This window comes from Leuciscus leuciscus (assembly GCF_965113295.1).
Source record: "Leuciscus leuciscus genome assembly, chromosome: 4".
NCBI classification, from domain to species: Eukaryota; Metazoa; Chordata; class Actinopteri; order Cypriniformes; family Leuciscidae; genus Leuciscus; species Leuciscus leuciscus.
In genome coordinates, this window is record NC_138728.1 from 20,130,448 (window position 1) to 20,147,430 (window position 16,983).

The 16,983-nt window shown below is 36.1% G+C and overlaps 1 protein-coding gene across 2 annotated transcripts; it reads right to left on the bottom strand.

The window, feature by feature from the left end:
• Nucleotides 1–772: 772 nt before the first annotated feature.
• rbm17 (RNA binding motif protein 17) lies at nt 773–16,983 on the bottom strand. Of its 2 annotated transcripts, XM_082168280.1 has the most exons (14): nt 16,870–16,983; nt 16,383–16,530; nt 15,928–16,044; nt 9,408–9,574; nt 9,180–9,245; nt 6,902–7,017; nt 6,685–6,735; nt 5,990–6,116; nt 5,139–5,290; nt 4,877–4,924; nt 4,252–4,328; nt 3,519–3,617; nt 3,347–3,419; nt 773–1,157 (listed from the first exon to the last, which is right to left on the bottom strand). In XM_082168280.1, the coding sequence occupies exons 2-14, from the start codon at nt 16,503–16,505 to the stop codon at nt 1,054–1,056; spliced, it is 1,320 nt and encodes a 439-aa protein (XP_082024406.1). In that variant the 5' UTR covers nt 16,506–16,530; nt 16,870–16,983; the 3' UTR covers nt 773–1,053. The 2 variants fall into 2 exon arrangements, with proteins under 2 accessions (XP_082024406.1, XP_082024407.1); XM_082168281.1 differs by lacking the exon at nt 9,180–9,245.

A 16,983-nucleotide genomic window follows, 5' to 3' on the forward strand; every position in this document is an offset into this window, starting at 1 on the left:
AACCCTGTTCTGACATGTTTCAGACTCTCTGCTGCTCATATAAGAGTCATTTGATGAGGATCTGTTCTGTTTGACTCAATCCTCATGGAGTTCAGTCTATTCTTTACTTTATTCCCCAGCACTTTCGTATTGCGTAAGTGCGTCCTTCTCACCAAACCAGAACATCACACCATCACTGACCCAGTCTAACACACATCCGTACACACTCTGCATGAAAATACACTATCATGCATAGTTATCTGATAATACACACAAATATTATTTAGGTGATGGATTTATAGGCATTTGAAACATCCTACAGAGACGCTTCTGAAAAACTTGGCATGTACTGAAGTCACCTTTTATTGAGTAACGCACAAAACCCTATTTCCGTTAGGGTCAAGACACACATTAAGAAATAGTTTAATACTTGAAGTCTATCAATAGTGTGTGGATCATAGAGTGAGGGCTCATGGGAGTCGCCATTATGTCACAACAGAAGAATGTAGGTTTCCTACTTTCTAGAGTCGCACAGGGACATGATGTCTGATTATATAAATCATGAACCAGGGCTCATTCATTATAACATCATCATCTTCATCACCTCATTCAACATCAGTATACAATTGTTCTTTTCTGTAAAACCATGTAGTAACTACTGGGGTATTCGCGTAAAACCCGCACCATTGCTTTGAAAGCACCACAGTGAAAAAGTCTAGAAGTGCAGAGATATGAAAAAGTTGAACATTTAAAGAGACACATTTTATGTTTAAAACAGAACCAACCCTCAAAGTTATTCTCCCAAAAGCTTTTTTTAATTCTGGGTTCTTCATCACATCTTATTCACAAGGACAGGACAAAAGGATATTTTTAACTGTGACGTTAGAGAGACAAGAAGAAAAAAAAAAAAGAAAAAAAAAAGAGCAAATTAAATCCTCATTACAAAACGCATTGCGGGAAGGGGCACATAAGCTAATGTTTTACAAGGGTGTATAAAATTACTCATGCTATATACAGAAACGACTTCTTCCTGGTGTTTAATCTTTCCTGGTTGTGCAGGTCTGGATCTCCCACTCACATCTGATCTCCCAGGTCTAAAACACGGAACTTATCCAAGTTATAAAAACAGGCCTTCACCACCCGACCTCCAAAGTACCGCCCATTCAGATCCACCACAGCTGAGAAGGGGAAACAACAACAACAGCAGCACACAATACCGTTAAGTCGACATTCAAAAAGACCAAAAAATGTATATGCAGTTGAACTGTAAATATACTATTGAACTGCATCATGACACAAATGAACGATTATATTAAATGCTATTAAATCTAAATTATTTAATTTATAAGATTTATAAGACAATTTTTTTCTAAAAATATATAAGACAATTTCTAATAAAGCTGCAATTATGAGGCCATGAGCACAAACTGCACATTGTTATTTGAAATAGAACTGTTTGGTTATAACATCTGTGACTTTAGGACAAGAAATTCAAAGGCTATGGATAGATTTACCATTGTTTATAACTTCTGACCAGCTGATGGCACTGTCCTAAAACATTACACCGACTCTAGGGCCATCGTCTCGTGATAAGATACTGAGCTTCGTTTCAATATAACAAAGCGTTGCCAGGATGTTATTTCATTTCCTGTTCTGTGTTTTTCCAGTTACATTTGTCATCCTGTTACAGGCAAATGTTTTTGAAAATAAAAATGGCAACTGCTCATGTTATGTGATGATCTTTCAAAATTTTGATTTGTAGCTAAAAACAAAAAGAATATAACCATTCAAAAGCTTGGGGTCAGAAAGTTTAAGAAATTAATACTTTTATTCAGCAAGGATGCATTAAACTGATCAAAAAGGACAGTAAATACATTTATAATGTTACAAAAGATTGTTTAAAATAAATGCTGTTCTTTTGAACTTGAAAAAAAACAAACTAAAGTTGTGGTTTTAACTAAAACAATATTAAGCAGCTCAACTGATTTCAACATTGATAAGAAATATTTATTGAGCAGAAATTTACACCAGGAATATTGAGACTTTTTATTTATATAAAATATATGGTTCTAACAGCTGACCCAGACAACCAACCACAAAAAGCAGAAGAGGAATAAGAACATATGCTTTGCTGCTAAATCTATTATTAAAATTGTTTTGGTTTTTCCCCATGTGATATCATCAGAGACGATGAGCATTAAACCCTTTTAAAACCGGAAAGATAGTGGCATCTTGATAATGATATGGTATATGATCAAAAATATCCCTACTAAAAATAAAATTAAAATAAAACCCAAGGGGAAATCCACGGCTTTAAAAAAAAAAAGAACAGTATAAACAAGCAGCAAAAACAAAAGCCTTTCCAACAACAGTTATAGTATTTGTTGCATTGTTCAAACTTCAGCCCTACCCTGGGAAGTGAAACAGGTGATACCAGACTCTGAGTGTTTTTTCAGGCTTGATTTATATTTATATTTATATATATAGAAAACAAATAACTTCAACTGAAATAAAATTTCACAGTATAACAGTTTTTTCTTGTATTTTTGATCAAATAAATGCAGGCTAGATGAGCATTAGAGACCTCTTTCAAAAACATTAAAAATAGTAATGCTTCCAAACTTTTGACCGGTAGTGTGTGTGTGTGTGTGTGTGTGTGTGTGTACATGTTTATGTTTTTCTATCCCGGTGGGGACTTCAACCTGAATGCACACAGACTCATGGGGACTCATGTCACAGTGGGGACCTAAATTGAGGTCACCATGGGTATACATTCTACACAAGCTTATAAATCATACAGAATGAGTTTTTTTGGAAATGTAAAAATGCAGAAAGTTTTCTGTGATGGGTAGGGTTAGTGTAAGGAGATAGAATATACAGTTTGTACAGTATAAAAACCATTAAGTCTATGGAGAGTCCCCATAAAGATAGTGAACCAGACATGTGTGTGTGTGTGTGTGCGCGCATGTATGTATGCATACATATATACACACATACATACACACATACATACATATATATATACACACACACACATACATATATATATGTACACACACACACACACTAATATAATATAAATATATACAAATAAAGTTATTAATTTAAAACTGTCCTTTCTGAGGATAACAACGTTTTGAAGGATGAGTAATTTCAAGCTTGTTAATATTTCGGTCAGTGTTTGAAAGTGACTGAGTAAAAACTGGTTGGGTCTGCAATCCCTTGAGGAAGTGATGTAACCAGCCAGGTGATGTAACACCTAAGGGACAGTCCTCACACACTTACCTGCTTTATTAAGCAAGATCTGGGGCACTTGAAATAAAGACCATCTACACACACACTTCAAGTTTGTCCTTTAATCGCTCACCTTTAATAGCCGATTCGACCCGTTCGAACTCCAAGAAAATGCGGACGGCCTCATCGTCAGTCACACCTGAGATCTGAAAACAAAAGCCAGACACACAGGTTTCATGTCAGAGAAATATGACATCTGCAGCTTACATACACAAGAAGGAAAACTTGCTCGACATGACCCTCACCTCAAAGATGACGCACTTGGTGACTTTGCCATATTTCTCACACTCTTCTTTAGTCTCGCCTTCCAGGTCTTCGTCCACCTCTCCCCTTCCAACCATGTTCTACACACATACAGTTTTTATGTGCAGATTAAGCAACAAATGATTTTGACTAAATTGTCCTGAGCATCTCATTCAATATAAAGTCAAAAGAGGGCAGAAATAAACTAGGACCGGCAGCAAATATTGCACCGAAAATGACAAACAAATAATTTCACCGCCACTGTATTGAAGTGAGAAGTTAATTGGGGATTCTGGTAATGAAGCAAATAATTGAAGTGCTTCAACATAAATGGAAAAAACAATTGCTTTTCAATTGTTATTTATTTGATATATTAATTAGAGGCATTTTTTGCTGGGACTTGACTTTAAGGAAAAATTGCATGTATCATCACAAAAAAGGAAATTCATACAAAGATGTGAAAAATGTTGAAAAATGATAGGAGATACTTATATTTCAATAAATAAAGTGTCTCAATAAAAAAGATAAATAAAAAGGTCTTGTATTACAATTATTTTATGCAATATTATTCTTATAGACTATTGTCTTATTAGCTTAGCAACATGCTAATGTCAAACTATTGAAATCAATCAGCATTCTAGTCTCCCATGCATTTCACTTGAACAGTCTCAATAAGCTTTCCAAAACACACATTTATGAAGTTCAATTTAATTTAGACTGACTGACACAGCTTACCCGCAGCAACACCACCTTTGTTGGACATTTGAGAATCTCTGTAAGAGGGTTGGTATCGTTTTTCTTTGAGGGATCAGCTATAAAACAAATATCATATTTCAATTTACATTTATTTCAAAACTTCATGTAAAAGAAAAGTCAGCTTCTTTTAATGAATGTCCACTCTGATTTTAATGCCTCCTTGCTGAAAACAGTAATAATTTATTTCAAAAAAATATTTTCACTGACCCCAAACTTTTGAATGGTACTGTATATGCATGTAAATATTGCTGTTTATGACTATGTATTGTTATACTGGTGCATATAAATGGGAATGATTAAATATGATGCTTCCTTTGAGGTCATGTAGTGAAAAGGGAAACAAGCCTTGAAACGGTTCAAATGATTAAAATAAAGAGATAGAAATATCTAAAAATTTTTACTATAACTCCTGTTTGCTTATGTTAGGGAAGTTACTGTTGCCACTGTTTACATAACAGGCATGAGGGGGACAAATTAAGTTTCCTTATGACAAATTGATCACAGATGTGTTCATGTGGGTGGTGAAGACACATACAGATGCAAACAAACAACTGTTGTACGTCAATGATTGATATGGGAAACAGGAAATAAAATAAAATCAAACCTGAATTAGAGCCATGTGGATCAGGCAAATTCTGACTGGATGCTGATGCTGAAACAAACACAAACAAATGTGAATGAACCAAATGATACACTCACACAGTGGGTACATGGTTGCGCAAATGACAACTCATGGAATTGAAAACAAACATGACACTCAAACAAATAAAAAGGAACAGAAAAAAAAAAAAAGAATCCTTGATGTGAGAGCTTGTACATGGTTGCTGTGTTTGTGTTTGTGTGTGGGTGTGTGGATGTGATCTCACTCTTTTCCGTTGAGTCTCCAATAATAATCTTGCCCCCACGCTTGCTGGTTTTCTCCACTGACAGCGCCGTGCTCAACCCTTGCTCGTGTTTCCCCAGACCCTGTCCTTCGCGGAATCCATACTTCTGCATGATTTTATGAGCCACGGTACCACTGAAAAACACACAGACAGACACTGGACTTTAATTTATAGATTTAAATTAATTTTCTTTAAAATAAGTTATTTGGAAATCTAAATTCATTGATTAAATCTTGATTTATATTAAATATTACAAGATTTATTCATTATTTTGTTAAATCAAAACATTTTTGATCAAATCTAAACCCTTTGGTTAAGTCTAAATTCTTTACAATACATTATTATTATTATTTTTTAAATATAAGATTTATTTATTGGTTAAATCAAAATGTTCTGGTTAAATCTAAATGCTAAATTTCAAATATATTTAGTTAAATCTACTATTTTCTTGTAAAATCTGAATCTAAAAAATCATTTAAATTAAATATTATTGGTTAAATGTTCTGATTGTAAATTTAATGATAAAAATGTCCTTGTTAAAAATTTAAATAATTTAGATTAAATTCAAATGAACATTTTCTTACATATCCTTATTTCTAGTAACATTTAGATTCTTCTGTTGAAACAATTTTTGGGGGAAATCAAAATTACTTGAAATATATATATAAAAAAGTTTTTGTGGATCTAAATTTTCTGGAAATGAAAATTCTCTGGTGTAAATCAGAACCAAAGCGTTCATCCAATCAGTGCAACAATAACATATTTATAAATCATAATGACTTTATGCGTCTACGGAGGATTCTTTGTTTCTGAGTGCATGAAAGGACTCTTACCCCATGTTGGCCAGGAATGAATTAGTTGGTCCAGGGGGAGATCGCGGTCTATCCAAGTCATCAAACACAGGAGGTGGGATGGCAGCTTTCGACCTCTGGCGACCTTCTTCATCATATGAATATGATGCTGTCATGACAACAAATGCAGTTTTGTTACTTACTCACATTTCCCACAACTGGATTAAAGACTGTGTAAAGCTGCAACCTATCAGAGACAAAGCGAAAACACACAAAATCATACACAGATGAGCCAAAACATTATGACCACATGCCTAAAATGCTGTTAGTTCTCCGAGCGTTGCCCTGTGTCCTGTGGCATCTAGCACAAAGACTTTAGCAGCAGATCCTTCAAGTCCTGCAGGTTGTGAGGTGGAGCCGCTGTGGATCAAAGTTGTTGGTCCAGCACATCCCACAGATGCTCAATTGTTCATTCCTGAACAATTTGTGCAGTGTGCAGATCATATCTTTATCCCTGCCCATTTCTCCTGCATCCAACACACTGTTTACGAGAACGGATTGTTTGCTTACCATTTAATCTACCCAGACCTTAATATGTGTCCTCGTTAGGAGATGATCAACGATATTTGCTTCACCTGTGACTGGACATAATGCTTTGGCTCATCAGTGTATATTGATTTCAAATGTGGCAAAACAGGAAAATAAAGGTTCTTAAAAGGTCTATGGGATGTACTTACATTCTCGATCCATTAGTGATGTCGGAGGGGCGATGGCAGCTCCACCCATACCTGTATGCCATATGAACGACATCTTATAACCACACAGAAGATTATACCAAGGGCCCTTGTTTAAACATGGTATTAACATCTTGGATAATCTAATCACAATTGTCAATATACAATCAATTCGATATAAAAGAAATTGAGATGAAGAAATGTTTCATTGGGAACTCACTCCTCTTCCTCTTTTCTCTCTCAAAATCCTCCTCCTCATCTGATTCGCCTTCGGGATTCGGGAAACGTGAAAATCCGCTTGGAGCTCCCCCTCCTTCATGCCTCTCTTTACGTTTCCTAACAGACAGGGGCAAAATGGTCACAACACAATGGACAACAAAACAACACTGATCTGTGCAGATCAGGCAAATGTTTAAGGCTGTGTTCAGACAGGTAGCAAAAATAAGATTTTATGGAGAAAAAAAATCAAATACATTTAGTTCTGTGTAATCTTAATAGCTAACAAAACCCCCTGATTTTTACAAACCTGTTCCGAACCACCAGCTCATGGCTCAATTTGTAAAACTGATTGGAATTGTGTGTTTTAATAATTGAAGAGTTCAGATGCAAAAGCCTCTAAATGCCATCTGAAATTTTCTTATATAATGATCATTTTTATCAAGCTTGTGTATTTAAGTTCAGTAATTTCACTTATAATACAATTAATAGGTAATCTTCATTGCCATTTAAGGGAAATTATTGAATTAAAATATACAAGCTTGATAAAAATTATCATTCTATAAGAAAATTTCAGATGGCATTTAGAGGCTTTTGCATCTGAACTCTTCAATTGTTCTAGTTCTGTGAGAATAGGGAAGTCCACACCACAACTATAACAACAACCATAACATCAGAAGAACAATAAAGTTGGAATCCCTTTCAGAACGATTTTTCCAGCTGATAAATTATAAGAACATTGACAGCCAATCAGAACCCATCAGCTTGAGCATTTAAAGGAACAGTCACAATTTTTCACAATTTACATTGAATGATGTTTTAAATAGCGTTATACCATTGCTTGAAGCAACTGTGTGCCATATTTTTATATAAAAATAAAAAACAAGCTGGAAAAACTCTTCCTGAAAAACTTGTATTGCTTCTGTATAGCATTAAGCCTCAAATGTCAACTAAACAATGGTTTAGTTTCTTCTTCTTAAAAAAAAAAAAAGAAGGAAAAATATGCATAGTTATATAGCAAAACTAGCCACCGGGGTGGTTCCCAGAGAACTAATGTTCCCCTGTGGCCGTTTCCCTGGTAGCATTCGCACTGCCAGTAGGAACTCTGAAGTGACGTAAGCCGCGCTTGTTGTTGTGACTTATTTTGACTGCGCTGACAACGCCAGAGCCTGAGCTCACAGTGCTCCCATTCTCCGTCTTCACTAGTTTACTATCTGTTTAACAGTCCTGTCTAATATATTATTAGATAGAACTGTTATACAAAGTAGACAGTATATGAAAAAGTGTTAGCGTTTGCCGGGTGGTTGATGCTCAATGTCGCTAGCTGAGCAGAAATACATAATCATGTTTTGCTTGGTCGACTCAAAAGTTGTGTTGGATTTTCTCCTTAGCGTAAAGGACTATCACTGTTTTTCATGTTCATAGAGTTAGTTTATGAAGTAAATGGGCTGTGTACATGGCTTTTTAAAAATGGCGGGTGCCGGTGTTTCGCGGGTGTTGGACCAACTAGCGTACACTTACGTCACTGATAGTTCCTATTGTGCTGGGTTCTCTTAAGTAGTTGTGATTCCCTCTCACGTAATCGTGGCATCCATAATCGTAATTGCGATTAGAAATTCGATTAATTGTGCAGCCCTTCTGCATGATATATAAATTATCGGAATATCGCAAATGTACATATCGCGATATGCATATCGCAATGGCTAACAGTAACTGAATGGTTTTAATACTTCAAAAGATTACAAAAACTCAAAGTTTTAGGTTGATGCAGACATAAGAGAATAGACTAGACACATGACTGTTACTTACATCTGGCATGCCTACACACGCGCACAGAAAGCCGCCTCTCAGACAGCATAATACTGATTTCAGTTCTATTCCACAGTTTATATAACCAAATAATACACACAACATTGTCAAAAGGCCTTCTTGGTGAGTATTAACGTAAAAACAATCAGTTATTTAGTAAGTGGAGTAAACAGTTGAGAAAAAAAGCGTGCATATAACAATATATTGGATCCGTGCAGCTCTTAAAGTGTACCTAACAAACCTACTTCTGTCTGTGTGATTATTGTTAATCAAACAACAGACAAAGAGAAAATCACTCACTGCTTTTGACTGAATTCATTTTGCAACTTTAATAAGAATCAGTCTATATTTAATTCATACAGTGAAGCAGTGTTTTATTTTTACATTTGATAATTCAATTTCTGTCGTTAAATAAACCTAATGTAGGCCTACCTGAAACCCTGCGTTTGCACTGACGTTAAAATGACACTTACTTTTTATGTAACGCTACAGTAAAACCCTGTTGTTGACTTTCAGAAGTTGTAGAGATGCTTTCTTCTCTTAAAAAAAATAGAATGTAAAACATGTATATTGGTTATATCATTTTCAGTTTTTAAATATAATGAAATAAAATGAAAAATGTATTTTACACACTCAAAGCATTATCGTATATCGCATTATTTAACGAGTTATCGCATTTTTCTTCAATAGTGGATGCATACTTCTCTCTCTCCTCAATCTCCTTCTGTCGCTCCTGCTCTCTCTGTCTTTGTCGTTCCTCTCTGTGTCTCTTCACCACTTTCTCATAGTCGTTGGGAAACATGGGGTCATACTCATCAGCTAATGGAATCAGCACATCTCCGGATGAAAACCCACCTGACACAGAGTCCTAAAAAGGACACACACAGACATAGTCAATGAAACCTAATGTTCTAAGAACAGCATCTTAGTATAATGAACCACTTAGTGAGAAATCCTCATAAATTTTTTAATGTAACATATTACTGGGAGGAAGGGTTGTGATTTTAACAGATCAAATGCTGTGATGTCACCTTTTTAAAAGCATAGAGGTGCCTGTAGGGCTGCAAGATTAATCAATTAATTGATCTTTAACATGCAAGTAGGTAATTATCCGGTGTTTTCAGTGATCTCTGCATCTGCTCTGAGTTTGGGTCGCTTTGGGAACGCATCAACCATCTTCATAAAAGTGTAATGAGAAGTGCTTTTCAACCTGCTGCTGTCAACAAAAGAGAAGTGTGAAGGGCTTTCTAAGTTCCAAGGGTTTTCTGACTAAATTAAAGCTTGATGGGTTAACATTTGAAAATTAAGTAATTAAGACACCCATAAATGTTATTATTGTAATTTTACAGTTGAACTGTAAAATACATGTATTATTGTTATTATAATACATTTCTTAAATATTTTAATAGTAATATTACAAGAGTAATAGGCCTATATCTTATTATTTTTAAATATTTTTTATTTAGTAATGGCAATCATACTAAAATAAAAACTAGATAGTAAAGTTTGAAAAGACAAACTTTAAAGTAGGCTTAAAAAATCCAAGCCAGAAAGTTTGAAGTAGTTTTAAAAGCTCTAAGTTTTTCAGTTTGTAATAGTTTTAGTTTTTAGTTTAGTCGTTTTAAAAGTTAGCTAGCTAGTTAGGACGGACAGACGGACGGACGGAGATAGACAGATCTCTAGGAGGAGTAGCATTTGAATAGAATAGGTGAATAGAAACTCTCACGACGAGGAATACTTCAAGGAAACAGGTTTTAATATCAAATACTCAGAAACAGGATTAACGCAGGGGAAAACACACTTACATTGACGAGAAACGACAATGAATTGAAATAAACGTTGTATAAACACACAGGGAACGACAGACAGCTGCACGTAATCTGTAACCAAGGAGACTAAGCAGCAGGAGATCAAGACTGAACTGAAGCACATGAAAAACACACAGGAGTGAAATAAACAAGACAAACTGTTACACAGCTGTGGTTTGATGGGTTGCAAGAGAAATATTTTTCTTATATGATTTCAATCAATGCTTCCTTAAATAATCCTTACTTGACTTTCTACTCATGAGAATGTCATTTGTTTTTGACATAATAGACATATGTGTGTAACCGTTGCATGTTTTGAAAACAGATTGTCAAAGATATGTTGTTTCTGGCAGAGGGAGTAGTGAAGGAGAACAAAAGTAATGGTTTCAAAAGAGTGTTATCGGTTTAAGGATGTAAGAGGTTGAACCGAAGGTTTCCAGCAGGTCGCTGCCCAACGGAGGTTATGCCGTACTTGTAAGGGGTAGATTTGGATAGAAGATCATGGAGATTTTACTATTGAGTGGCCTGACTTATAGGGGAATTTCCACCACAGGCTTTTATCAGAATACAGAAAAGCACTACCTTTCTTAGACTTCACATGATCCAATAGAACCCTGCGAAACAACTCGGACAGGATAGCTACTTTGGAAAGAGACACTGATGTCAAAACAAAGTAAAGATTGCAGCAGCATCATTGAATAAGGTAAACACAGAGAACCAACAAAAACTTAAATGTCTTAAATGAGAGCAGTTGTCATTACTGCGGTAAACCTGGACATGGGATGAAAGAGTGTAGGAAAAACAAAAAGAAATTAAGAGAAATAAACAATGTTAAACAATGCTTCTACTCAGTCTGCTTGCTGCTCTGAAGCAGCCCGTCCCCTAATCATTAAACTCGTGGGGCAGCTTGCTGCGGTGTTAACCATTTGGGCGATGAGTGCTCAATTTCCCCAATAATTTACAGCAAAGTTGACAGACTCTTTTACTATCACTTCCTCCGATTGTTAGGTACACTCACAGCCTTAAAACTATACTACAGCACACTCCAGTCACTTATCCGCTCTCTATGGGTCATGATGTCTTCTGACATCTTCTTTCATTGGAGGATGTCTCACTTTAAAGTTTGAAAATCAACTACAGGGATGGACTAGGACACACAGACCAGTGAGGAGCCCAGGGAGGAACCGAAGTCCAACAGGCCTCGGTGAAGACTTCCTCAAAGGTTTTCTTGTCCCCACCTCACTGGTCCATAGGTGTCGAATCTATTAAGTCTAGGTCAAGAAAAACACTATATGATCACCATGTTTAAAGGCCCCCTTAAATAAAAATTTACGTTTTTTAGCTTTTAGTGAATATGTTAGCCTTAAGGTTATGAATAAGCTGGTGTGTTCCAAAAAAATGACAAAATTTGCATTGAGGAGATATAAGCATTCAAAACTTACAGTCTCTCACTTCCGCTAAAATGGATAACGGATTTTTCTTCAGCTTCTCATCACATCTTCTGTCCAATCAAATGCTCTCCAGAATCTAAAGCGTCCCGCTCCCTATGCTATAAATAACAGCTAGCCAAAGAGACAGTTGACACGTCACGGAGCAATATGGGTTGGTGTTCGGTTGCTCAAACGCTCAAGTTTTATTTTGTTGTCCAACTTGTCCGTTGTCCAGTTGGTTAAGAATGAAATGGCTAGAATTTATTCTCAACTCTACTATTGAATCCAACGTATCATAAGTGCTCTGATTCGCCTCCATGGTGCTGTCAAGTACGACTTGCAATCTGTGAAGTAAACTAAACGCTATTGGCTATTTGAAGAGGGGGAGGAGCCATTCAATATGTCCCGCCTTAGCTTCCTGTTTCAGTGGAGATTCTGAGCGACTCTACGTGGGAAGTGGACTCCACAGGAAACGGACTTCACAGTTATTCAGGCGCCATTGTCTTTCAGAAATTCCACTCTTATGCTACATGGTTTTCTGTTCATGTAATTTGTACGACATGTTACCATAACTTGTCGTACGTGTCAACAGTTGTAGTTTTGAAAAGAACTAATACAGGAGTGCCCACTCAAGGCCTATAAAATACAATGTCCAGCTCCCTGAAGGCCCCGATATACTTCAAGCGAAATCGAAGAACAAACTGATGTGACGTAATTTCGAACAAAACTGGGCCGAAACGAAAAACAGCTTGCCAAAGTTAGTTCCGGCTGCTAAACAGCTTTGTTCTATCATTGGTCCGTGGAGATTACACAATGGATAGGTGTGTGTGGAGGCTCCGCCTTCTTTCTGGTTGATTGGCCTGTTCAATCGGCCGAGGTCAGACATCTGTTAGTGAAAACATTAACACACTGAAGGAGCTGCTTTATAGTAGAGAATTAAGTTCTTCTGATGAAATGATACACTGACATTGGTTGTCAATGTTTAATACAACAAAGCTGCTTGATTTGAAGCAATATATAGTATATGTGCTATATAAATAACGTGACGTGACTTTAATGGAGTGCCGTAGAGTTTGTGCAAATAAACATATCCACGTTGCTAAGATCAGATGCTTTTCTAATGCTTTATTAAAATGTGCGCCGTTTTCTCACTTTTATTGTGTGTTTATTTTGTTATTGAGAGGAAAGCACGGCATATATTTACATTTTCATCTAACCCTTGCTTTCTCAGCAGTGTGGGCGGCGTTGTACGTTCGATAACAGTATATCGCTGCTCACGTATTTTGAACTTCGTTTTACCACTAAACGAAGAACGAAAAAGAACTTTGCCGTGCCGTTCTTAATTAAGAATCCTGCTGAAGATACAACCAAGTCTCCTGGTCTTCGCTTCTGACATTTCCAACAGTTTGCAGATGAAAAACTTACCAAGCACAATGTTCTCACACCATTCCTGATTTCTAACACTCACCGTGTTCGGCGTGGTCTTGCCGCTTTAAGAGCAGAAACTAAAGCTGATGCTCTTTGGGCATTTCTCCATCGTCTCCGTTCGCATTCATATGTAAATTGTGCAAGCTTATATAGTCCATTAGATCTAAAGATCTGAAAAAAACCATACATTTAGCCGCCCATAGATGCTCCCCTTGAAGACATCAGGACAGAAGTGGTTGAAAGTGGACAAAAGAGACAGATTAAAACACCAGGTGTAAACTGGTAAGTGTCTCCCTCGTGTACTTGTCATCCGATGATTGACCAAAATGCATCTTAATACCAGGGGCCTGTTTCAGAAAGGAGGTTAAGTGAAAACTCTGAGTATGTTAACCCTGAAATGAGGGAAACTCTGAGTTTTCTGTTTCAGAATGGGAGGTATGTTAAACCTGAGAAAGCAGAGTAAGTCAAGCCTGTTTCAGAAAGAGAGGTAACTTATACTCAGAGTCAGTTACCATGGTAACTTACTCTGTGAACCTAACCTGGTCGGGAGCAGGTTTTCTTCAGTAAACCCAGAGTTTCTTTCGGTCTCCTCCCCTTTTTAAAGAGGAAGTGGTGTTTAAACACCTCATTCATTCTTTCAGTACATTTTTATTAATAAAATTAATCTTTTATTAATAAATAAAATATTGCTTTTTTTATTTTTATAAGATGAAGTCTATATAACTCCTTAACTGGCAACTGAAAACACAGTAGTATATTAGAGTTACATAATGTAGTTCTAAACAAATTCTACAGAATTAAACTGTGGCATTTACTGGAAATCACTGAACTGTTCATCTGTGCAACAGAAGTTGATGGACCGTCCTCCTGCTGTTCTTCCACACTCTGGGGGCGCGGGGAGAGATAAGAATACCCGTTTATACTTAGATTTAAACTTAGATTTAGACTTAGATTGAAAAGTAGCTTTCCTGTAGCTCAGTGGTAAGAGCACTGCGTTAACAACGCAAGGTTGTGGGTTTGATCCCAGGGGATTGCACATACCTATGTATAAATGTATAGGATAATGCAATGTAAGTCGCTTTGGATAAAAGCGTCTGCCAAATGCGTAAATGTAGATTCTATAGGCTACTCCACATAAAAATGTGAAAGAATGTGTAGACACATAATGTTAACATTACCTCTGTAGGCCTCTCTGTAGCAGCAGAAACTCTTTATCCCCATGTGATGAGCATTTGGTTGAGTACACTTTATAACACTATTTGTCATAATTTCTGGTGTATTGAGTAGGCAACTTACAACTACCTGGGTTTCTGTTGGGACAGGAGGCTCCAAAAGACAGATATAACCATCAGAATCTATTGGGACCAACAAAAATCCTAACCCAAAGTAAAATAAATGGAAATATCAAAAATAGCCTATATCAAAAATAACACATATGTAAACCTCTTACATTTTATGAAGGCCCTTGGATCTTTGGGAGTGACTGGCTCTAAAGTCCGTCCAGGAATTCCCTCAGCCAAAAATGCTGCTGCACTGCTAGACACTGGATGCTTTAGTTATTTAATATGTCACATGTTTGTAAAGCCAGGTAGCCTACACTGCAGTAGGCCTTACTTGACTGAATTATGTTTTTATATTTAAATTTCAGCTGCTGCCATGTTCTTTTAATACCTGCAGGATTGCCCCTACATGAAAATTAAAATTAGGTTGAATAACATACTGTTCTTCCAGTTTCACCTCTGATATTATAACAGTTGGGCAAGTTACTTGTATTACTAACTACAAATGACATCTTCAACATTGTAATTAGATTAATGTAATAATGACTATCTTTAGAAATTATTGGTCTACTTATTACTAATTACTAAATTCCATGTCAACCTTAAACACTTGAACAATACAAGGAGAGACAAGAAACAGCACTTTTAATGCTTTCAAATAAACAATTGCATGAATTATTCTTGAATTGACCAAAGTATGTAGAGGGAGAAGGTTACATTAAAAATCTAACTTTTAAAAATGTATGTTAAATAGCCTATACAGAATTGTTCTATAGTCTAATACAATTACATCAGATTTAACTTTAAATTACAGAAGAATTAAGAGTAATCCCTTTAATTAAATTACAGTATTTAGATTACTTGGTAATTAAAACAGTAATTAAAATGTGAAGAAATATGCAGACCTCTTTTTGTCTGGCGCTGTTGCCATGGTGACTCATAATATCTGTGCTCCATTGATAATGGCTTTTTATAGTTGTGGTGCACGCGCTTAACTCAGAGTCAGTCAACTCAGAGTTGATTGAACTAACTCATTTCAGCTGTTCTGAAACCAAAAACTCAGAGTTTCCCATCTCAGGGTAAGTCAACTCAGAGTTCAAGTTTTAACTCAGAGTTGGTTGAACCTCTTTATTGAAACAGGCCCCAGGTGTAAACAGGGCCATTGATACATAAACACAATTTTGTTGGCCACTAAAGCCAACACATCTAAAACTGGAGCTTTAAAAAAATTCCCTAAATCGTGCATAATCAGACGGTAATATACACAGTGTTTACCTTCATCCCTGCAGCGATGTGTGGAGGTGTATCAGAGATCTGTCTGTCATCTGCTGAACTTCCTCTCTTTAGATCGATAACCGGAGCTAGAACATTTGACTGTCTCGTCCTCTGAGTCTGCAAAAGAAGTCAAGTTTAATTTATCCGTCACACTTTTCGACTTTCCATGACTCAAGAATTAATTTCCAGAACTTTTCAAGTTATTTGTAGTTACTGGATAATCATGTACAAAACTATCTGTATGATATATTTTATTATATTGTAAATAACACAATATATGATAGAGACATTACTCACAATGATCCATTTTTAGCCAATTAAATATTTTAAATCTAACCAACAATAGAAACAAAATAAATCAAGACATTTCGGATTTTTTCATGGAAAACCATTTTAAAATTCCCTAATATTTTCACTGTATTATTGTCAGGCTTGTGGCATAAACACTGACCCACCTTTGCTTGTGTCAATGCAGCTTTCTTCACTTTCAGCTGAGACTGAAGCAGTTTAAAGTTTTTAGACCATCCTTCTGTTTTAGTGTCGCTCGTTGCGACCCCCAAATCATCATATAAAGACATTTTACCTCCTTCCCAAATAAAAACACTGAAATACACAAACATGAAACAGGATTATACATATAAACGTGTTCCAAACATCAGTCTGCAATGTAAAAGAAGCTAAAGTATCACACAAGTTGTCAGTTAGACGTCTATATGTATTTTAAACATAAAACCACATTCAAAATTAACCTACAGTTAGAACTTCCGTTACAAAAATGATAAAACATGGTTCTTACAGTCAAGTATTATTTATGCATTTAGCATTCACTTCCAAACGGCTTGCAACGCTTATTGTACTATATAAATATACCAAATGATTCATGTCTAAGCTTAAACCACTCATGCATTTTAAATGTTCAAATATCTGAAGCTAGATACACACCTTTTACGAAAATAAATGCTCTACTCGTTCTGCACTGTCGGTTAGCATATCATGCTACAAGAATGATGTCGCGGATGGATGACATCACAGACTGTGGCCAAACCAGAGAATGGC

Bases quoted from the DNA above. Each gene is read 5' to 3' on its own strand.
- rbm17 (XM_082168280.1), bottom strand. From the start codon at position 16,505: ATGTCTTTATATGATGATTTGGGGGTCGCAACGAGCGACACTAAAACA. The intron at 7,018-9,179 runs GTAAGTGTCATT...CCTGTCTGTTAG, and splicing joins ACTGTAGCGTTACATAAAAA to GAAACGTAAAGAGAGGCATG. The intron at 6,736-6,901 runs GTGAGTTCCCAA...TATGGCATACAG, and splicing joins GAGAGAAAAGAGGAAGAGGA to GTATGGGTGGAGCTGCCATC.